Source organism: Schistocerca gregaria, chromosome 1 (assembly GCF_023897955.1).
Source record: "Schistocerca gregaria isolate iqSchGreg1 chromosome 1, iqSchGreg1.2, whole genome shotgun sequence".
Taxonomy (NCBI): domain Eukaryota; kingdom Metazoa; phylum Arthropoda; class Insecta; order Orthoptera; family Acrididae; genus Schistocerca; species Schistocerca gregaria.
The window spans coordinates 1172946255-1172969835 of record NC_064920.1 but is presented as its reverse complement, the minus strand read 5'-3'; the positions used below and the strand labels follow the sequence as shown (position 1 = coordinate 1172969835).

The window sequence follows — 23581 nt, the reverse complement described above, 5'->3', positions numbered from 1 at the left end:
AACCGTGCGACTGCTACGGTCCCAGGTTTGAATCCTGCCTTGGGCATGGATGTGTGTGATGTCTTTAGGTTAGTTAGGTTTAAGTAGTTCTAAGCTCTAGGGGACTAATGACCACAGCAGTTGAGTCCCATAGTGCTCAGAGCCATTTGAACCATTATTAACGAAAGTTTTGGACTCCAGCTACCAGAATCGATTTCTGGTCACCATGTTTGTATGGCCTTAACTGTTGTGAAAAGCTTGGAAGGTGTTGCAATTTGTGAACAACATAAAAATTCAATTAAATAAAAACGAAAGAACAAAAAAAAAAAAAACCTGCAGGCCACACAGTCTACACGAGCAAAGCAGCGGCCCCCAAGCTATTTAAAGAATATTACCTGCAACTCGAGCTGGTGCCTGACAATATCAGTGCTGGCTCTTGAACAAAAAAGTTTGGCAGCCACTGATCTAGACAGTAACCACAAAGACAACAGAAATAAGTAGCTCCATTCAAAAGCGCACAAAAACAATTCACAAATGAATGGTGTACTTGTCTGATCTGTTGCAGAAATGTAAGCTGCTGTCTCACTGATGTTCTAACCAAGTTAGTAGTATATTTAAGTGTCCTTATTGTTGCTACATGTTGTTCTCTTGTCTTCTTTTGTGCAACTGAGATAGCTCAGCCATGTTTTCATCCTGGACAAGATGTTATGAATTTTAGCAGCTGAAGTAGCTGAGTTGCAAAGAAACAATGCACATAGCAGGATAGCTTGAATTTTATGGTGTGTCACCGACCTCCAACCAGGCTATTTCACCAAAAATGATTCTACCATGATGTAGTAGTAAACACAATTCGTATCCTGCACAATACAATACAATAAGACAACCTCTTATAGACGTTGACGTTATTAGTATACGGGGCACTACTTACATAATCTGACAATTCGTAGTTTTCCTTTACCAGGATACAGATTAGCTGGCTGTTTTTCAAGGATTTGCTTTTGGAGTAGGGGAGTAGCCATGTATGTAAAAAAAAAAAAAAAAAATATATATATATATATATATATATATATATATATATATATATATTCCATTTGAGTCCGTAGATGTATCACAGCACTGTGCTGAACAGATATTTGAAAGTTATACACAGGCAGTTGAATTTAGTGAAACTAAACTTTTAATTGTTGTTTTTACAGATCCCCTAACTCTGAGCATTTCTGCCCAAGCTAGAGAGGGCTCTTGGTTCATTTTATAGGAACTACCAAAAATTAGTTATATCTAGAGACTTAAATATTAATTTTCTATATGGTTGTGCAAGAAAAAGGATGTTGGTAGATCTCCTAAACTCATATGATCTGATGCTGACTGTATTTTTCCAACCAGGGTGCAGGGAAACAGTAGCACAGCCATAGATAATATTTTTATTCATTCTTCATTCCTATATGGGCATTATGTTAGTAAAAGGGTAAATGGCCTTTCAGACCATGATGCACAAATTTTAACATTAAAAGGCTGTTGTACTCTAATAAATGTCACATATAATTACAAACTATGTAGGAAAGTTAATCCAACAGCAATAGAGAGTTTTTAAACCTTGTTAAGGAACAAGAGTGGCAGGATGTTTAATGGTGACAATAACACAGATGACAAATGCAATGCTTTCCTTAACACGTTTCTCATGTTCTTTGGGACTTGCTCTCCATTAGAACATTCGAAACAGGGTACTAGAAGTAAAAAGCAGTATGGATGACTGACTTGTGGGATAACGATATCATGTAGAACAAAGCAGAAATTATATCAAAATGTTAGAAGTAGTCAGAATCAATCAACACTAGCCCATTACAAACAGTATTGTAAGGCAATTAAAAATCCTATTAGGAAGACAGAGTATGTGGCCAGTTGTGAAGGAAATGTCTGGTCAGCAGAACAAGGGTGACAATATAGTCAGTTCATAGAAAAAATGTTTCTGTTACTGATAAGTCAGATATTGTATAGTGTTTAATAATCTTTGATGGGCATTATTGGTGAATTAAATAAAAATTCAGGTTCTACAGGGAATCATATAAATCTCTTGGAAAACGCCTTTCTGAGACCCATGTGTGAATACTTCAAATTGGTTCAAATGGCTCTGAGCACTATGGGACTTAACATCTGTGGTCATCAGTCCCCTAGAACTTAGAACTACTTAAACCTAACTAACCTAAGGACATCACACACCCATGTCCGAGGCAGGATTTGAACCTGCGACCGTAGCAGTCACGCACTTCCAGACTGAAGTGCCTAGAATTGCACGGCCACACCTGCCAGCTGAAATACTCCTCTGTGATACTAACAAGGCGGAGATTGGGTCAATAATTAAATCACTGAAGACTAAGGACTCCCATGTATATGATTTGAGAGCCTAGCAGAATATTAAAGTACTGTGCTGCACATTTTTGCCATGCACTTACCCATATTTGTAATTTTTCCTTTAAGAATAGTCAGCTTCCTGAATAATTAAAGTACTCAATAGCAAAGCTACTTCATAAAAGGTGAGAAAGGGATAATGTAGACAATTTTAGACCTATTTCTATGCCATCAGTGTTTTTGCTAAAGCTATTGAAAAGGCTTTGTATGTAAGGATAATTGATTATTTTATATCACATAATTTACTATCAAATGTACAGTAGAGCTTTAGAAGTCGTTTAACAACTGAAAATGCTATATTCTCGTTTCTCTGTGAGGTACTGGATGGATTAAACAAAAGGTTTTAAGTGGTAGGCAGCATATTTTTGTATTTAACTAAGGTGTTTGTGTTAATCACAAAATGTTGCTCCAGAAACTGGACCATTATGGAATACAAGAAGTAGCTCAGAATTGACCACCTCTTACTTTAACAGACAGCAAAAGGTCATTATTCTCAGTGCTGAGAATGGCTGTGGAATGGAGTCTGACTGGGGTACCGTCAAATGAAGGATCAATGTAGGGGCCACTCATTTTGCTTTTTTATATAAATGACATGCCCTCTAGTATTAAGGTAATTCTAAAATATTTCTTTTTGCTGATGACACTAGCTTGGTAGTAAAGGATGTTGTGTGCAATATTGGCTCTGTTTCAATTAGAGCAGTTCATGACATAAGTTCATGGCTTGTAGAAAACAAACTAGAGTGAAATCACAGTAAGACTCCGGTTTTAGATTTTCTAACAGACAGTTCAACAAAACCTGACATTTTAATTTCACATATGATTAGCGAAACCGAACAGTGCAAATTTCTAGGTATGCAGATAGATAGTAAACTGTTGTGGAAAGCCCATGTTCAGGATCTTGTTCAAAGATTTAATACTGTCATTTTTAATATTCGAATGGTATCTTAAGTAAGCGATCGTTCGGCACGAAAATTAGTCTACTTTGCTTATTTTCATTCGCTTTTTCGAGATGAGGTAAGTTTCTAGTTACTCAGTGGTTTGCAACACGTCCCACATAATGACCTTGCTAAAACTTAGGATTTCTAGAGATATACTTTTCACTCTTTATCTTCAGAATTATACTGTGGAAGCGATTGTTAGTATACTACTATACGCTTGATTTAGACTACTATTGCGTAGGTGGTGTGATATTCTCGCTAACTGTGTGAAATTACATTTGTTCTTGTAATCCCAGAGTGTGGAGATGATCGCAAGTCGTTGCAGGCAAGCAGGCCAGATGAGCAACAATATCATCAGTGGTGGCGTTTATTTATTTATTTATCCATCTTTAAGCATTTACAGGCAATCGATATCGTCATGAGTAATGTACAATTTACATATTAAGAAATATAACTATTGTGAGGTATCACACAAAGCTAAAGTATACATTTTAAAAGAACATACACAATAAAGGAATACATTTGATACATAAGGATATCTCACATAACTAAAGCGTGCATTTTAAAGATTGTGCATAATAAAAGAATACATTTCATACATAAGGATTTCTCCACATGTTTAACAGTTAAATGTGGAACTACGGAGACAAAAAAACCTTAGGAAGAGGTACAAACAGAGTTGCAAGTTGTTTCGTAAGTCAGGTCTATTTTTGAAGAGTTTTCAAATTCTTTAACAGTGTAAAAATCTTTGTCTTTCAGCCATTTTTTACTCTTACTTTTAAATATATTAAGAGAGCGACAATGTGCCTGCACAGCTAATGTGTTGAAAAGCCGTATTCCCGTGTATTCATAACTGTCTTGAGTTTTCTTGAGTCAAGTTGTTGGTATGTCTAGCTTAAATGTTTGACGATTGTTATGATTATGAATGGACTGCCTAAGATTGTAACTGTAAAATTCTCTTTTATGTACAAAAGGCAGCTGTATATGAAAAGAAAAGGGACTGTCATTATCTGTAATTCTTATGAGTATTACCTACATGATATGTTATTTTTGGTAATACCAGAGATGCTCCTGATGGTTTTCTTCTGCCAAATAAAAATTTTCCTGGACCATGGAGAATTACCCCATAGAAGAATACCATAGATAATATGGCAATGAAAGAATGCATAATAGGAATTAATCAGCAGGCTTTCAGAAACACAGGTTCGTAATTTTTTTGGTAGATAGATAACTCTCGATAGCTTTCGAGATATGTTGTCTATGTGACCCTGCCAGGTTAATTTCGTATCTAAGTATATGCCAAGAAGTTTGGTAGAAGTGTACTCAATATCAGCATTGGATAAGCTGAAGGATATATTTACAGTCATTTCATAGTTAATAGCTAACTCATTGGCTTCCAATCACATATTGGATAATCTGAGAAAAACTTTACTTTGCTCCTTCAGTTTATTTACGTCCTTCCCTGAATTGATGAAAGTTGTATCATCTGTGTAAAGCTCTGATTTGTAAGGCATATTGCTGGACAGGTCATTTATAAATATTGTAAACAGTAATGGTCCAAGCACTGATCTTTGGGGAACACCTCTACTGAATTCAGTAACTGTGACTTTTCACCATTGTAGCTTACAGTTTGCTTTCTGTTACTGAGATATGATTTAATGAGGGACAGTTCCAGATCCCTAATGCCAAAACACCATAGTTTTTCCAGCAGTATTGTGCGGTTTACAGAATCAAATGCTTTGCATAAGTCCACTAGTGTGACTTCAGCAGATAATTTGAATTCAGAAGAAGATTGCACAATAGAAAGAACATTTTCAACAGCATTAATTGTTGATAACTGGGTTCTAAAACCATATTGAGACTTAGTCAGTATATTGTTTTTTGACAAATGCATGTTAATTTGCTTTTGTATACAATATTCGATTATTTTTGAAAAAATAGGTCTCAGAGAAATTGGACGATAATTATTAGTGCAGGATTTATCACCCTTTTTGTGTAATGGCTTCTTATTCCAGGGGAAGCGATCCAGCCTTTGTAAACCAGTTTAGAGAGTGGCTGCAGTCCACAGAGGACACCCTGATCGCGTATCAGGCTCGAATTCCTTACGGCAACTATTTGTGTTAAGATGGCGGCAAGTACTGTTTTTACAACTGAGTCAGCTCCCAACAAAAGTAGAATTATGATGTGTATAAAGTGCAAAAAATGTAATAAAAATATGAAAAACGCAATTCTATGCGACAAGTGTGATCGTTGGATACATTTTTGATGTGCAAAGTTAAAAGATGATCTTCCAGACGAAAATAGTGAATGGCTATGCAAAGTTTGCCTTGAGTGTAAAGACAATATGGTGCTGCTGGAAGAAAATAAACGTCAGGTAAACACAGACTATGATACCCTACAAGTTATTTTATCTGCTGTTATGGAGGAGAAGTTAGCTTTGACTAAAGAAAACGAGAAACCTAAAAAGGAATATGCAGTGATTGACTTGGAACTCACCAAAAAACTTTCTGAAGATAAGGTTATTTCAGTAAAAATTTCCTCAAGTGAATAATCAATGTAGGCCAAAGGGCAGTTTACAAAGACAGTGGGACATTGTTACTATCACAAAAAATGCAATCCTGCACTGAAGAAAGATCATGTAAATTTTCTGGCCTTGAAAAATAGATTTAGTGTTCTTGAACATCTTAATGTTACAGAAAAAATCGTTGAAGTTGGCTTACAAGTTAAACTGCCAAACCCAAGTAAGCCTAATGAAAGTGAGGTGAGTAAAGAGTTTAGTTAAACTTTTGGATCAAATATCAAAGGAAGTTATTAATCGAAATATCCAAAGACACCAAGTTCTAAAGGCAGACCTATGCCTGTGAAGATGGATGTCTATGCAAATAGCCAAAGACGGAAAATACGATATATTATTGAAAACAGTCCGAGCAACTGATTCTACTGAAATGACAGTTTTTCTTGCTGGAACAAACGATGTAACGAAAAATGAGGGAAAAGGCTTCTTATTGCCATTAAGAAAAAGGTTGCATGAACTACAAAACAGAAGAATTATCCTCTTCTCAGTACTGTTTCAGCATGATCTCCTATTCTCATCGTGTGTGAATGTAGAAGTGGCATGACTAAGTGGCGGAGTGAAGAAATTTAGTAAATACTTTAGAAATGTGTCTTTTGTAAATATAACTGACTCGGGTAGAAGATTCCATACCACCCATGGCCGACCTCTGAATAAACTTGGGGAAAAAATATGTTAGTGATGAAATCATCAATCTAGCTGGTAAGCTGGGTATGGGAGAAATTAATAGGTTAGAGACAATACCACTTAGTTTTAAAGAAAATTCTTTTTTTTTAGAGGTAATGAGGAAGACCAGGGCATAGTTGGTTTGCCCAGATTCAAAGTGGATAACCAGCTTAAAGATAAGCAAGATTTCATAAATATATGTACTAGTTCCTTGAATTCAGTCAGGGAACATATGAAAGGTCAGGACCAAAATAGCACTAAGAATTTTGTACATAATAGTTCTTCCCCTTGCCACACTGTTCAGTATGAAGTTAGTCATTGTTTTGAGAAAAACAGCAGGAATAAGGATAGCTCTTATAATAAAACTTATTCATCAACTTTCTCATTTAAGATAGGCTATCTAAATGTTGAAGGTATGAGTGGAAAACATGTAGTTTTAAATGATTTTGCGAATGAGAATATGCTCAATTCAGTGTGTTTGAGTGAGCACTCGTGTAGAGGTAATGAAATTTCTTTTCATGTATTAGATGATTTCCAGTTGGTTAATAGTTTCAGCAGAGAAAACACATTCATGGAGGTGTGTCAATTTATGTTAAGAAAACTTTAACAAACAGTAATAGTACATTAGATTTAGGCTTTGTGTGTACTGAGATGCACTTTGAAGCTTGAAAATTTAAACATTGTCAGTGTATCACTTTACAGGGCACCCAGTGGTGATCCACTAATCTTTTTAGAAAGACCTGAGAATTTATTAAATATTTATCATGGACCCCAGTACAGAAAGTATAGTATAGTGATTGGTAGCAACATAAATGCTGCATTTGATATAACAAAAGATACACACAGTGTAAATGAATTAAAAAATCTGTGAAGACAATTTAATTTTAGTTTTACTAACTACCAACCTACTTCTTGTCTTGCCAATATTTTTACAAATGTTAGTAGAGATTTAATATGTTCTAATGTAGCTGTTTTTGCCTTCTCAGATAATGAATCAGTTTGGATAGAAATAAGATGGCTTAATATGATGTCTACAGAGGTCGAAGAGCCTAAAGTGGCCATAACAAGACCAATAACATATTCATATAATCTTATGCAAACCGTATTCTTTCCAACGAGAGTGCAAGGGAACAGTAGAACAACCATAGACAATATTTTTGTTAATTCCTCATTAGTAGAAGGGCATTCTGTTAGCAAAAAGGTGAATGGCCTTTCAGATCATGATGCACAAATTTTAACTCTGCAATACGTGTTAAACATAGTTATAAACTTTTTAGGAAAGTTGATCCAGTTGCTGTAGAGACCTTTGTAAACCTTATCAAGGACCAAGTGTGGCAAGATGTTTATAGTGCTGATACAGTAGACGATAAATATAATGCTTTCCTCAAGACTTTTCTCGTGCTCTTTGAAAGTTGCTTTCCATTAGAACGTTCAAAACAGGGTACTAGCACAAACAGGCAGCCTGGGTGGCTGACTAAAGGGATAAGAATATTTTGTAGAACAAAGTGTCAGTTATATCAGAACGTTAAAAACAATCACAATCTAAATGCAGCAGTCTATTACAAACAGTGTTGTAAGGTGCTTAAAAAGGTTATTAGGAAGCAAAAAGTATGTGGTATGCAGATAGAATAGCTAGGTCTCAGGATACAATTAAAACCATATGGTCAGTCATAAAGGAAGTGGCTGGTCTGCAGAGACAGGTCGAGGATATAGAATCAGTGCGTAGTGGGAATGTCCGTGTTACTGATAAGTCGCGTATATGTACAGTATTTAATAATCACTTTATGAATATAGCAGGTGAACTAAATAGAAACCTAGTCCCAACAGGGAATCATATAGCGCTCGTAGAAAGAAGTGTTCCGAGACTGTTACCTGAAATGCTCCTCCATGATACTGACAAGATGGAGATTGAGTTAATAATTAAATCACTAAAGACCAAGAACTCTCATGGATATGATGGGGTATCTAGCAGAATACTGAATTATTGTTCTATGTATGTTAGCCCAGTACTTAGCCATATCTGTAACTTTTCCTTTAGGAGTGGTTGGTTTCCTGACCGATTAAAGTACTCGGTAGTGAAGCCACTTTATAAAAATAAAGACAGGGATAATATTGACAATTATAGACCTATTTCTATGCCACTGGTGTTTGGTAAAGTTATCGAGAAGGTTGTATATACAAGGTTACTGGAGCATTTAAATTCACATAATTTTCTGTCAGATGTACAGTTTGGTTTTAGAAATGGCATAACAACTGAAAATGCTATATTCTCTTTTCTCTGTGAGGTTTTGGACGGATTAAATAAAAGGTTGCGAACAATAGGTGTTTTCTTTGATTTAACGAAGGCTTTTTACTGTGTTGACCACAAAATATTACTGCAGAAATTGGACCATTATGGAGTAAGGGGAGTAGCTTACGATTGGTTCGCCTCTTACTTTAAGAACAGAAAGCAGAAGGTAATTCTCCGCAATATTGAGAGTGGTAGTGATGTTCAGTCCCAATGGGGCACTGTTAAGTGGGGCATTCCCCAAGGATCGGTGCTGTGGCCACTGCTGTTTCTTATTTATATAAATGATATGCCTTCTAGTATTACAGGTGATTCAAAAATATTTCTGTTTGCTGATGACACCAGCTTGGTAGTGAAGGATCTTGTGTGTAATATTGAAAGGTTATCAAATAACGTAGTTCATGAAATAAGTTCGTGGCTTGTGGAAAATAATTTGATGCTAAATCATAGTAAGACTCATTTTTACAGTTTCTAACTCACAATTCAACAAGAACTGATATTTTGATCAGACAGAATGGGCCTATTATAAGCGAGACGGAACAGTTCAAGTTCCTAGGCATTTGGATAGATAGGAAGCTGTTGTGGAAAGCCCATGTTCAGGATCTTGTTCAGAAACTAAATGCTGCTTCATTTACCATTAGAACAGTATCTGAAATAAGTGACAGTTCAACACGAAAAGTAGTCTACTTCGCATATTTTCATATGCTTATGTCATATGGTATTATTTTTTGGAGTAATTCTTCTGATTCAAAAAGGGTATTTTTTGCTCAAAAACGGGCTGTTCGGGCTATGTGTGGTGTAAGTTCGGAAACCTCTTGTCGACCCCTATTCAATAGTCTGAGAATTTTGACATTGCCCTCACAGTGTATAGTTTCTTTAATGTCGTTCGTTGTTAGCAATATTAGCTTATTCCCAAGAGTTAGCAGCTTTCACTCGGTTAATACTAGGCAGAAATCAAATCTGCATGTGGAATGCACTTCCTTGACTCTTGTGCAGAAAGGAGTGCACTACTCTGCTGCATCCATTTTCAATAAGCTACCACAAAAACTCAAAAATCTTAGCAGCAGCTCAAACACTTTTAAGTCTAAAATGAAGAGTTTCCTCATGGCTCACTCCTTCTATTCTGTTGAGGAGCTCGTGGAAGAGCTAAATAATTAAGCAAATTTCAGTGTTACATTGTTGATTTTCTTTATTTAAACTTACAACTTGTCACCTGAATATGTTTCTTATATTTCATTTTATCTGTTTCTACAATCGTGTTATAATTTCATGCATTGACTCGTTCCATGAGCATGGAGACTTCTTAATGTGGTCCCACAGAACGATAAATAAATAAATAAATAAATAAATAAACAAAATTTCAAATTTTAAGGTTTCTCTCAAGAATTATGATTGGGAAGATTTGCTTAACAATAATAGTCATTGTTCTGCTAATGTAATCTTTGATAAATTTTTTCTTGCTTTCTTAACTATTTTTGAGACAAGCTTTCCTCAGTACAAGTGCAAAGTCAATCCCAACACATATAACACAAATAAGCATAGGCATAAGAATGCATGGTACACTTTTGAACTAGCCAATATGAAAAACAAATTATTAATGTATTTAGATTTTTACACACTACATAAAACAGATGAGGTTTAATTAAGATACTTAAGAGCTAGAAAGGGTTATAAACATGCAATCAATGAGGCTAAGAAACAACATAACTTGTTAAGTATTGAGTCATCCAAAAATAAATGTAAGAGAGCATGGAGTGTAATAAACTCAGTGGCCAAAAGCAAACAAAAAGAGATTGTAGCCATATCACCAACTGAGTTTAATAACTTTTGTGTGCAATCTGTTAAGGAAATTTGTGAAAGTATTGTTGGGCCTCAGGAAACTACATCTGACATTTTTTTTTTTAAATGTAATAACAAAAGTTGTTCATTGAAAAATAATGTTTTTCTCAGAGGTAACACCAGATATTGTTTCAAGTATTGTAAATAATTTTAGGCCTTCTGATAGTGTAGATATATGTGATCTTTCTAGTAATATGTTACAAAACATAGCCAGTTGTATAATACTTCTTCCCACTTATTGTGTAAATAAATGTTTAAATGAAGGTGTATTTCCAGAGGTCTTAAAATTATCACGAGTTGTGCCCATTTATAAGAAGGATGAGAAAAATTGCCATTCTAGTTATCACCCAGTATCTCTGACACCAGTTTTTTCTAAGGTTTTAGAATCCGTTATCTACTACCTGTTATGTGATTATTTGGAACATAACAACATTCGTTCTGCTGCACAACTTGGCTTTAGGAAGGGCAAATCTACTGTTCATGCTATTGACTCTTTGATAAAAAAGCTACTTAGTGCTTATGAGGAGAAGAACTTTGCTCAGGCTACTTTTTGTGACCTTAGCAAAGCCTTCGACTGTGTAGTTCACTTCTCAACAAATTAGTTCATTATGGAATAATTAACAATAATGTAGATATATGAATCTTTCTTAATAACCGTAAACAAATTGTGTGTATTCGGAGCAAGAGATCGCAGACAGCTGACGTTAAGTGCAGTGTGCCACAAGGTTCAGTTTTGGGACCTTTGTTATTCATTCGGATGATAAATGATTTGCCATTTTATATAATTACTCACTCCATCCTCTTTAATGATGATACTACTTTTTCAATATTTATTCAGACTTTGATGCCCTTCAAACGATGACACTATCACAAGCAGCAATCTGGCTCCACTGCACTAGAAATAATAGGCATATTGACATACCTTACTGTAGATTATCGAAAACATTGGAGAGCTATGACGTTATTGGTATGAAAATGTTCAACAAACTGCCTGTAGAATGGGTAGAAGCTACACTCGACTTATTTAAGCACAGATTGTAGAGTTGGTTATTGATTAATCCTTTTTACTCAATTAATGAATTTTATGAGTGTGAAAATTTGATGTCATGGAAGTAACTGTTGGAGAGTGTACCATAATTTCTCTAATGCTGTTAATGTAAGAAGATTTATTCATGTTTTTGTAATCCTGACGTTGTCTATAGCTGTAATCTGTTGAATGACAATAAAATTTAATTTATTTATTTATAGTGTGTGCTGGAGGCAGTTGAGTCATGACTGCTGGCTGCAGTGGACGACCAACCGACGTTGCAGGAAATATCTAGTGCTGAGACGATATACAGTACCTGTGCTTATGTTTTTTTTGCAGATCTGTCTGTCTTTGCAGTATACGTATGAGTGTCTTGTGGTAGACAGCTATACGCAGGACGCAGAAGTCATGGTTTTGTATGGTGCAGGATATGAATTGTGTTTACTACTACATCGTGGTAGAATCGTTTTTGGTGAAACAGCCTGGTTGGAGATCGGTGTCACACCGAAAAGTTCAAGTTATCCTCGACAGCAGCAGTGCAGTGTAATTGAGGAAGCGTCTTTGGCGGTAGTTTCCGTATTTCATAATCTGTAGACCACTTTTGCAGCATTTAACTGTCAGTGCTATATGACTGCTGTATGTTTTTCGACCTGTACAAAAAGACTGCCGCTGAAAATTTCGTCATTTTTCCATCTGCAGAAAGTGGTGGACGGTGCGCCCACACCCACAGCAGCAATTTGGCAGGTAAATTCAGTAAGAACCAGTCAGAATGCTCCATTCACAGGAAGTTCTGTGACGTCAGAGAGTCACAAGACATCCTTTGTGTGGGGCTTAGGAGCCTGATTCAAACAAGACAGGGGCAAGGTGTCTACAGAAACTTTTGTGACATCTGAGAGTCACGTGATGTCTTCTTTGTTTGAGAGTTTAGAGGATCCTCCTCTGGTTCAGACAGGCCAGTTGCCACCACTGTGGCTTTAGAGCATCTCCAGACCAACAGTTGTAAGACATGGGAAATTCTAGCCATTTTTCTCGTCTGTAGGACAGTGCTTCAAATTCTGTTTGTGCTTTTTTTCACGAGCTGTAGTGGGATCCGAAATTTGTCATGAACCTTTAGATATGTAATTGTTGTGATTTTCACGTCTGTGCTTGGACAGTAATGTGCTTCGAAAAGTGAGGACTCCAGCAGCAAATACAAACTAAGCTCATTCAGAGTTTCAAAAAAGTGATGAACGCCACAACAAATGTACGACTCAGAAATTTTTTTATCTCTCTGGTAGCACCTTCAAACAAGCAGTTAAAACTCGAAACGTGGTGGGCATCCTGTTATAAAGGTATTTATTTTGACTCCCAAATACAGTCGTTTTGGCACGTAAAATCGGATATTGCAGCCGATATCGGTTTTGGGAATTATTTGCTACAAAATCTCCAGGAATATCTCAGGGAGAAAGGCTGGGAGGTTTCACAAGTGTGCTGCGGTTGTTTAAGAGTCTGTGTTCAAATGTGGTAGTACACATCGCAAAACTGAAGCAAACTACTGTGCAGTGATCTTTTTAAGAGTGTATTGAGAGACCAATTCAGTTGCATTTAATAACTCCTGAAGCAGCTCATGCTCAAAGACAAGGGAATGATGTGGTATTTCCCACAAATCTGTGCAAAGTGTCTCATTGATGTTTCACAAGTTTACTGCGATTTTTTTAGTGTCAGTGTTCAAGTGTGGCGGATTCCACAGAATAAAATCTGTAATTACATCACAAATTGTTTAAATATTCTTGTGTCATCTGCAAATCTCTCTCTCTCTGTCTCTCTCTCTCTCTCTCTCTCTCTCTCTCTCTCTCTCTCTCTCTCTCTCTCTCTCTCGGTGCACTGGTACTTTTAGATTTTATGACATCTTCAAGATACGTATGTATGTGAAAATATTCCCCAGATTGCTTAGACACCAGGTTTAATAACTCTTGAGGTAGTTTGTATTCAATGACAAGGCGTCATGAAAGTGCACCAGGGACAAGGAGGAGGAAGGCTGTTGGTGTTTCCATGATGACAGGAAGTGTTCAGCGCGGCCCCTGCGGTTGTTTGTGGCTGACAGCCAGTGGCCGCTATCAAGCCAACCGGCACATAGCTTCTTCCAGCGGGTGTGACTGTGGTGTAGGGAGTGAGAATGAGAAAGTTTTTCAGGTATGTTTAGTGCGATCTGTGACAGTGTAACTATGTGGTTGCTTTCGCTATCGGAATTTAAAAAGAGTACCACTGTTGTTTAACACCATCTAAATTCCTTAAACCCACTTCAGTTTCTAGGAGTATTGCGATTTAAGGAATAAACAAACCATATTCTTAAACAAATTTTTATACAATATTTTGTGCACGCTATATTAGCCTACTGTTGTGTGGTCCCACAATTCCAGCAACTAGACACCGAACAAGCGAATTTCCCGCCATTTTTTCCCTGGATTGCTGTCTTGGATTGTATCATGAGATGGAGAGTTGGGAGGGTAAACATTGCCCTCCAGTGGTGGTAATGTGAACTAGTTCAGTTGGCCTGCAGACCTCAATGTGAGCCCACTGGATGGAGCTATTGTCTAGTACTCGATCAATGGCAACTCAAATTGTTAAAGTAAACAATATACTGCACTGCACACAAAATAAGGACTTGTGTTCATCCTGTCCAGTGGTCCAGGTCGGACTGAGTCCTTTTCTCACCAATTTCCAGGAAGAGCTAGGGGGGACGGAAAGGGAGGGGAGAAGGGATGGATTTAGGATAGTGAAGGTAGCCCAGTTGACCTATTTTCCCGCCAAGTTTTGAACTCCCACCATGGCGTCAGCATTGCCACATCTATGGCCATTACCTTGGATCTGCCATGTTGAATAAATCTGGCAACAACACAGAGTGGGACCGCATCGCTCTTACCCTACTACTTACTGTTAGTACAGGGTGTATGAGGGTAATCTCAAAAGTAAGGTCTCCTATTTTTTTATAAGTACATAGATCTGTTTATTTCAACAATGGTTTTCATCAGTTTGCATCTAGAACATTTAGCTATTTTTCGAGATAATCACCATTTGTGTCGATACATTTTTGTAGACGATGTGGCGCCTTTTGCATGCCCATGTCATACCAGCTCGCCGCCATGCTGTTCAGAAAGTTCTGAACCTCTTCTTTCACCTCGTCGTCGGAGCTGAATCGCTTTCCGGCCAAATGTTCTTTTGACCTAGGGAACAGGCGATAGTCACAGGGTGCCAAGTCAGGACTGTAGGGTGGGTGGGTGATTATGTTCCACTGAAACTGTTGCAGGACAGCGACGGTTTGCCGAGCGCTGTGTGGGCGAGCATTGCCTTGGAGAATGTGTACGCCCTTGCTCAACATTCCTTTTCTCCGGTTCTGAATTGCCCGCTTGAGTTTTTTCAGAATCTCACAGTACTTGCAGCGTTAATTGTGCTCCCAGCGATTCAGCTTCGATGACGAGGTGAAGGAAGAGGTTCATAACTCTCTGAACAGCATGGCGGCTAGCTGGTATGACATGGGCATACATAAACTGCCATAGCGTCTACAAAAATGCATCGACTGAAATGGTGATTATGTCGAAAAATAGCTAAATGTTCAAGCTGTAAACTGATGTAAACCATTGTAGAAATAAACAGGTCTATGTACTTATAAAAAATAGGAGACCTTACTTTTGGGATTACCCTCGTAGATATGTTACCTCCAAATATCTGAGCTAGTTTTCATGAACCACTATCCGTCAACATTGTTTAGAGCTGCTGGTATTTGATACAATCGAAGCCCGAGAGAATCGTTGTTCAGAGACGGATGACCGAGTCTTTCATCACAAATTGTTGCACGTATTATGCACAACACATTAAAATATTGGGCTTCTACTATCAGAGCTGTGATTTACTACGGGCAATAACAAATTAATGACTGAACGCAATGCGCGTTCCGCTATTACGTCTCTTCACAATGACCTGCCGACTTCACTATTTAGGCCAAAACGATTTTTGATAAGTGCATAAACATGGAAATATCCACAGTAGGAGAAATTATGATAAGAGTGACAGCTTTACATTTAATTATAAGATCGAAATTAGCAGATATCAAACGAACTTACAATACATATCTGTTCGGTAAGGTAGGTCGATAAAGAAGACGTATTAAGAATAAGCAGAGCTATGCTCTTACCAAAAGAGAAACGAAAGACGGTTTTACATTTGTATTTTCTTTCAGTCACAGGCTGTTACTATATCGCTGATTCTCTTTGCGATTACTTTTACATTAGATGGTTCTTTAGTTACAGACGTTTACGAAAACTTTTCATGCATGCAAAGAAAAGAAAGGGCACACATGGGCGAGAAACTGGTACCTACCGAATATTCCAAGAAAATTACGACCTTTACTTAACGTAATACCTTAGTGTGTGAGCACGATAAAAGCATAATCACGAGAAGAATTTTCAGTTGTGGCCAATAACTACACGAGTGGTTAGTGGACGAAAGAAAGATCACTGAACAATAAGCACGAGCACTAATGAGATCGCCAAAGTTTTTGTAGAAAGCAACCAGCTGGCTGCGGAACGATAAAGGTGAACAATTTGCTCCATTCCTGATGGAAGCTAACTAACATCGTGTCCCTTCCTAATCGGTGACTGCAATGCCGGCCCATTATTACCAGTCTCCTGCAGCAGGAATGCAGGTGGCGGCGGTAACGGCAGAGATTCTGAGTTTAGCTCGTACCCTGTTCTCAGTACTAAAGCAAAGACACCGTTTTATATGACAGCAAGGCTCCCGTAGCAACAAGTCGTTACTCTTCGTTCGTCGGACCGAAGTGACTTCCTTGATCTCATAGTAGCAAGTGTCTGGTGTCATCCATCCACAAGTGTTCTCTTCCTTAAGGCAGTGAAACTTTGCTGTTTGTGCCTGAGCAGGAATGTCTCTGGCCTGTAGTGACAGCGACTTTTCTTCAGCAATAATTTTGTAGTAAGGTTAAAAAGACTCCTATTCCTGCGGATTTCGTTATTACGAGGGTCACTCCAAAAGAAATGCACACAATTTTTTTTGTTAAAACCATCTTTTATTCTACATGTTTAAAAGTTTTTCAGTGTGTAGATACATCCTTTAGGAACAATCTTTTCATTTTTCCACATAATTTCCATCCCTCTCAACTGCCTTACATCATCTTGGAACCAGCGGCTGTATACCCGCACAGTAGAATTCTGGTCCAACCTGTTGGAGCCACTGTTCGGCAGCGTGCACAAGGGAGGCATCATCTTCAAACCTTGTTCCACGAAGAGAGTCTTTCAGTTTCCCAAAGAGATGATAGTAACATGGAGCCAGGTCAGGACTGTAAGGCGGGTGTTTCAGTGTTATCCATCCGAGTTTTGTGATCGCTTCCATAGTTTTTTGACTGACATGTGGCCGTGCATTATCGTACAACAGCAGAACATCCTGCTTTTGCCGAAGTGGTCGAACATGACTCAGTCGAGCTTGAAGTTTCTTCAGTGTCGTCACATATGCATCAGAATTTATGGTAGTTCCACTTGGCATGATGCCCACAAGCAAGAGTCCTTCGGAATCGAAAAACACCGTAGCCATAACTTTTCCAGCAGAAGGTGTGGTTTTGAATTATTTTCTTGGGTGAATTTGCATGATGCCACTCCACTGATTGCCTCTTCGTCTCTGGTGAAAAATAATGGAGCCATGTTTCATCACCTGTCACAATTCTTCCAAGAAATTCATCTCCACCATTCTCGTACTGTTCCAAAAGTTCGCTGCATACCGTTTTTCTTGTTTCTTTGTGAGCCACTGTCAACATCCTGGGAACCCACCTGGCACAAACCTTTTTTAACGCCAACACTTTCAGTATTCTGCAAACACTTCCTTACCCTATCCCTACATAGCGTGATAATTCGTTTACGGTGATGCGTCTGACAGCAGTCACCAATTCGTTAACTCTCTGCACATTATCTGGAGTGTGTCCAGTACGAGGCCTGCCGCTGCGAGGACAATCCTCAATTTTGCCGTCCCCGCTTTCATCAGGTAACCTGCTTGCCCACCGACTAACTGTACTGCGATCGACAGCAGCATCTTCATAAACCTTTTTCAACATCTTGTGGATGTTTCCCACTGTCTCGTTTACACAGCACAGGAATTCTATGACAGCACGTTGCTTCTGACGAATGTCAAGTGTAGCAGCCATCTCGAAGACATGCTGTGACGGCGCCACTCCTTGGAACAGGTTGAAATAAGTTTGAATACAAGCGGGAAGGGTGTACCTGCACACTGTAAAACTTTCACGCATGCAGAATGAAAACTGTTTTTTTACAAAAAATAGTGTGAATTTCTTTTGGAGTGACCCTCGTATTAAGTACAGAGTTTACATGAAGTCTGGGAACACTTTCAATTACCTATTGCACAAGAACATTGTACATATGTTATACATATTCCATTTTGAAGAGAAATTCTGAAAGTTTTTTTTTATATATACAGAGATTCGATATGGAAACCATGACTGACCCGGCAGACGTCAAAACGGTAATCGAATTCTTCCCATACCCGTCCCAGCACGGCATCGTCCACTGTGGCAGTCGCTTCCCGTATTCTCTCCGGGAGCTCTGCTACATCACGTGGTAGAGGCGGTACATACACCAGATCTCTTTAATGTGTCCCCACAGAAAAAAGTCACACGGAGTGAGATCTGGTGATCGGGGAGGCCACTCCACGAACTCCAACACACAGGAAGCTCGCTCCACACCTGAACTCTCCATGTTTCCGACTAGCGCGGACCATCGGCAAATTACCAAACTACGCTGTGGCAGTATACACGAAGAAAAAAACTTTCAGGGTTTCTCTTCAAAATGTCATATGTATGATATCTGTACAATGTTTGGTTCTTGTGCAATAAATAATTGAAAGTGTTCCCAGACTTTATGTACACCCTGTATTAGTGCTGTGGTTGGGTAGGAGGCCAGGAAACTTCTCCCACTGCAAGGTTCGATTCCGAGGCTGACATTTTGGAAGGCTTACACGTAGGCACGCGTGAGAATTTCATCTTTCTGAAAGGATTTTGCCAGACTCGAACAACACTGTTTCTTGGCAGATGCTAATTCCTTTCAACCATCTGGAGAGCGAGGTTGGGCGAAGCAAATTCCGTTCTCCACTATATACGCTGAAACTCAGCCTTTCCATCTAACGTGTTTATAATGCTTCTTCCTTTCAGTAAACTCCTATCTCGTCCCAGTCAGCTTGGGAGCTTTTAAGCAATTGGCTGGGCAGACACTGATAGCACTGAATATTGTCTGGAGCTATGATGCAGCGTGAGAGTGCGACTACATTGACCAAATGGGATAGAGAATGTAACATCATGTTATACAATGCTTGACAGTTTTTGGGGATATCTGCCACGTAACAGTAGATCTAGTTGTATTTGGTGCTCCTGCCACAGAGCGCCGACGGTGTAGCGTTGTTCACACCTGCCGTATCGTGTACTAGCCACAAGTGAAGCTCCTAGAACTCGGATTCAGCACACAGTGAGTCAGGAGGGAAGGTGATTTGAGGGTGATCCTGAACAAAAAAACATGTGAACGTATGCCCTCTTCTTAACAGTTTCCGTGAAAAGTAATAAAAACAATGGGGAACAGGAGAAATGCAGGTGATAGTAAATGAAGCATAATGATATAATGGTTTATTTAATTGTGTTCAACTGCAACACGTTTTACAGCTCTTGTAGAGAGCTGCTGTGTTGCTGATCCGAACTCAGTTTACAGTCCTTTACTTTGAGCACACACGTGTAATTTCCAAGCGAGAGGTTCCCCTTTCGTGACCACTCTGTGCTTGTAGACTTCGCCCTTAAGCCAACCCCACAACTTGTACCTAATGATGTAAGACCAGGTAACGTCGGTAGCCAAGAAATGACTCCACGGTGACCGTTCCAACGCCCAGGATACATTTCAGGGAGGTACTATATCACTGGGCGTACGGAATGTGCACGAGCTTCATCGCACGACGGTACCTAATGGCCTCTGAGTCGTTGCTCTTCTTAACAGCATACCATACAAGCAAACCAGTTGCTTGGTTTCCTGTGTTTGCTCGAACTTTAGGTATCTGGGCTATGTATGGCTCAGTTTAGAAAGAATGGCTCGATGTAGTCATAACTCGAGCCGCACACGTCTGCTTTCATGTTCTCGCTGTAAATAATAATATGTAGCTGTGATTCTGCAATCAAACAGAAAATTACGAGTTAATTCAGTTAAAAAAGAGACAATAAATACCCTTATCATATGCAGTAAAGTTGCGTTGAGAAATTTATGAGAGTTTTAGCAAAATCCCCAATCTAAATAGTCATCGAAGAAATGCATAAACTAAGTCAATTTCATAATCACAATACACCATCTCAAAACAGTTCAGAGTTGAGCATGATAATTCACAAATTAGCATATGTGATACAAAGAATAATAACTCATACTGTGTCTATTCCAGGTTCTGTAAATCAAGTGGCAAAAGAGGTCTACTCTGCATTACGATTAGACCTCTAGAATTGTTAAGTTCCTTCAAAAGTACTATGCCGGCCGTCCACAACCAAGACTCAAACATCTCCATGATCGAATCACGCACGTTACCGCATGCAGGTCTCCCTCCTTCACCACAAAGTGTCCAGAATCGCTCCCATGAGCTCTTCAGTCCCAATCTCCAGTTGACTCCCATAGTGTTCCACTACTGTCTGCTTCTTCATTGGGCGAAGGCTATCGCCACCAAAAATACATCATCCTTAAGCTCTACAGACATGATTTGATTCAAGTGGTCCACTTTCTGGTCCACACGAATATATTACAACAAAAACATTTGGTTGCACTCAGTTCATTAAACCCTGTTATTGCAAAATTTTCAAAACACTGTTAACTTATCGGGAGCACGTAAACTATTAATTTCAAATTCTCGCAGCCTTTCGTCAGCGGTTACTGCAAGCTTCGGCGTTTTCACACAACACGTTTTCGTCGCCGAGTCTAGAATAAGAAAAAAAAATGGTTCAAATGGCTCTGAGCACTATGGGACTTAAGATCTGAGGTCATGAGTCCCCTAGAACTTAGAACTACTTAAACCTAACTAACCTAAGGACGTCACACACATCCATGCCCGAGGCAGGATTCGAACCTGCGACCGTAGCGGTCGCGCGATTCCAGACTAAAGGGCCTAGAACCGCTCGGCCACACTGGCCAGCTCTAGAATAAGAATACAGTATATATATTAAAAAAAACAGTAGATGGTAAAAATGAGTATACGAACATGGGAACTGCAATAGCTTCAAACCGTGCCGCAAACAAAACACGAGTCAAGTGAAGTGTTCCCCCACTCTAACTCAGAGAGTTGTGCGCATGCGCGAATTTGGCAACTTGGCAGCGTCAGAAAAATTTTCCGGGTATATTCTGGGTGCTTTCTCTCACTGCTTATACACGAAACAGCCACACGCCAAGTAGCCAAAAACGCTAGTAAGCGCAGCTTATACGCGGTTTTTCCGCCTCCAGTAGCTGAGTGGTCAGTCTGCCTTCGGCAGGGCAACAGAGCGGACGCGGCCGTGTTCACCGCGTGCGGGGCGCGAGCTCGCCTTGTTTACATTCTGACGGCCGTTGCTGAAGTGCCGGCTTACCGTGTACGATCCATGGCGAACCGTTACCGTAAATCTACACTCTGATTTACTTTCTGCAACGATTATGCCCGACCCAAAGCACTCGAGGTGGAGCGTTTTCTGCGAGAGGAAGTGAAGACCCCGGCGACTGATTATTATCAGCATACATTTGTCGATCGTGAGCAGCACGGGCTATGTTAAAATCATTAACGACGCGGCGTGCAAACGCATACTACGTGAGACCAAACAGGGGCTCCGCTTCTGTCATGTTGATGGCAATGTGGGGGAGGTAACCGTCGACCACGCAGGCTTAGGTTGTAAGTAGGCTGTTTAGGTTTTTATGCTGGTAACGCCACGTAGCGCTTTATATGAAAATCACTCGCTGTGCTGTGTGCAGTCTGTGGCTGGTTGGCACTGTTGGAACATTCGCTATTGTAGTGTTGGGCAGTTGGATGTGAACAGTGCATAGCGTTGCGCAGTTGGAAGTGAGCCGCCAGCCGCAGTGGTGGATGTGGGGAGAGAGATGGCGGAGTTTTGAGAGCGGACGATCTGGACGTGTGTCCATGAGAGACAGTAAATTTGTAAGACTGGATGTCATGAACTGATATATACATATTATGACTTTTGAACACTACCTTAACAGTACATTGTTTGTTCTCTATCAAAATCTTTCATTTGCTAACTATGCCTATCAGTAGTTAGTGACTTCAGTAGTTAGAATCTTTTATTTAGTTGGCAGTATTGGCGCTCGCTGTATTGTAGTAGTTCGAGCAACGTAGATTTTTGTGAGGTTAGTGAATCATTTTAGGTATAGGTTATTGTTAGTCAGGGCCATTATTTTCTAGAGATTATTGAAAGTCAGATTGCGTTGCACTAAAAATATTGTTTGTCAGTTTGGTGTTGATCAGAATAAGTAAAGAGAGAAATGTCTGAGTACGTTCAGTTTTGCTCAGCTGTTTTAAAATCAAATAACCTGAGGGGTTTAGCAGCACAGTAATTCATTAATTTTTCTATGTGGACGTTTCAAGGTATGCGAACGATACGCATTTTCGAATTGCCATTGAAACTTCCTGCTGAGGAAGTCGTGCCGGTCAGAGTGGCCGAGCGGTTCTAGGCGCTGCAGTCTGGAACCGCCGACCGCTACGGTCGCAGGTTCGAATCCTGCCTCGGGCATGGATGTGTGTGATGTCCTTAGGTTAGTTAGGTTTAAGTAGTTCTAAGTTCTAGGGGACTGATGACCTCAGAAGTTGAGTCCCATAGTGCTCAGAGCCATTTGAACTATTTTTGAGAAAGTCGTCACGGCACAGTCCACGGCCACTTTGCAGACAAGTGGACACATATCCTGTCCTAAAGGGGGTCCGAAAGGTTACCATTTATCTCCGAAGCCACGTCCCGTACTACATAGAGATCGGCGGATGCCGCGCTATAATTATATACGACGGTCAGCCTCGTGAAACGACCCCTTTGAAAAATTTTTACTAAACTGTGCTTAAACTATCTTTAGCGCAACGCAATCTGACTTCCAAAAATCCCTACGAAAGAATGGCCCTGACTAGCATTAATCCATACCTTTCACAAATCACTTACCTCAGAAAAAATCTTCGTTACTCGAACTACTGCAATACAGCGAGCACCACTACTGCCAGCTAAATAAAAGATTCTAAGTACGGAAGGCACTAACTACTGATAGGTATAGTTAGCAAATGAAAGATTTTAATAGAGAACAAACAGTGTATTTACCTTAATAGTCAAAAAATATATAATAGTTCATGACATCCAGTCTTACAAATTACAAAACTCCGCCATCTCTCTCCCCACGTCCACCACTGCTGGCGGCTCACCTCCAACTGCGCAACGCTACGCGCTGTTAGCATCCAGCTGCCGCTGCTCAACACTACAATGGCAGACAACAATGCAAACTAAACACAGACTGCACACAGCACAGCCAGTGATTTTCTTACAGAGCGCTACGTGGCGTTGGCGTTACCAATAAAAAAAAACTAAACATCCTACTTACACTCGGACCTGTTACGGGTGCGGCAAAGAAGGCCACCTTAGATCCGAATGCCTACAACAGCGTATTACGCAACTTCCAGCTGTCGAAGGACCACCCACGTCGCAACCTACGGTGCTACCGGTGACCTACGCCGCTGTTCTAGCTTCTCTTACCGCTTTACAACGTCGCCTGGGCGCCACCAACAAGCTTGACCAGACACCGACGGAGAGTGCTTCGAACAGCCCGCCGCCTACAGGTACTATG

General features: G+C 39.5%; 1 protein-coding gene across 1 annotated transcript in view; it reads left to right on the top strand.

Annotated features, from left to right (window-relative positions):
- Positions 1–5667: 5667 nt before the first annotated feature.
- Positions 5668–23581, top strand: part of LOC126297113 (pancreatic triacylglycerol lipase-like) — a 137714-nt gene continuing 119800 nt past the window's right edge. The window contains exons 1-2 of the mRNA XM_049988099.1: positions 5668–5841; positions 6020–6084. Of these exons, the coding sequence (XP_049844056.1) occupies positions 5668–5841; positions 6020–6084 (239 nt within the window). The remainder of the gene's footprint in view (positions 5842–6019; positions 6085–23581) is intronic.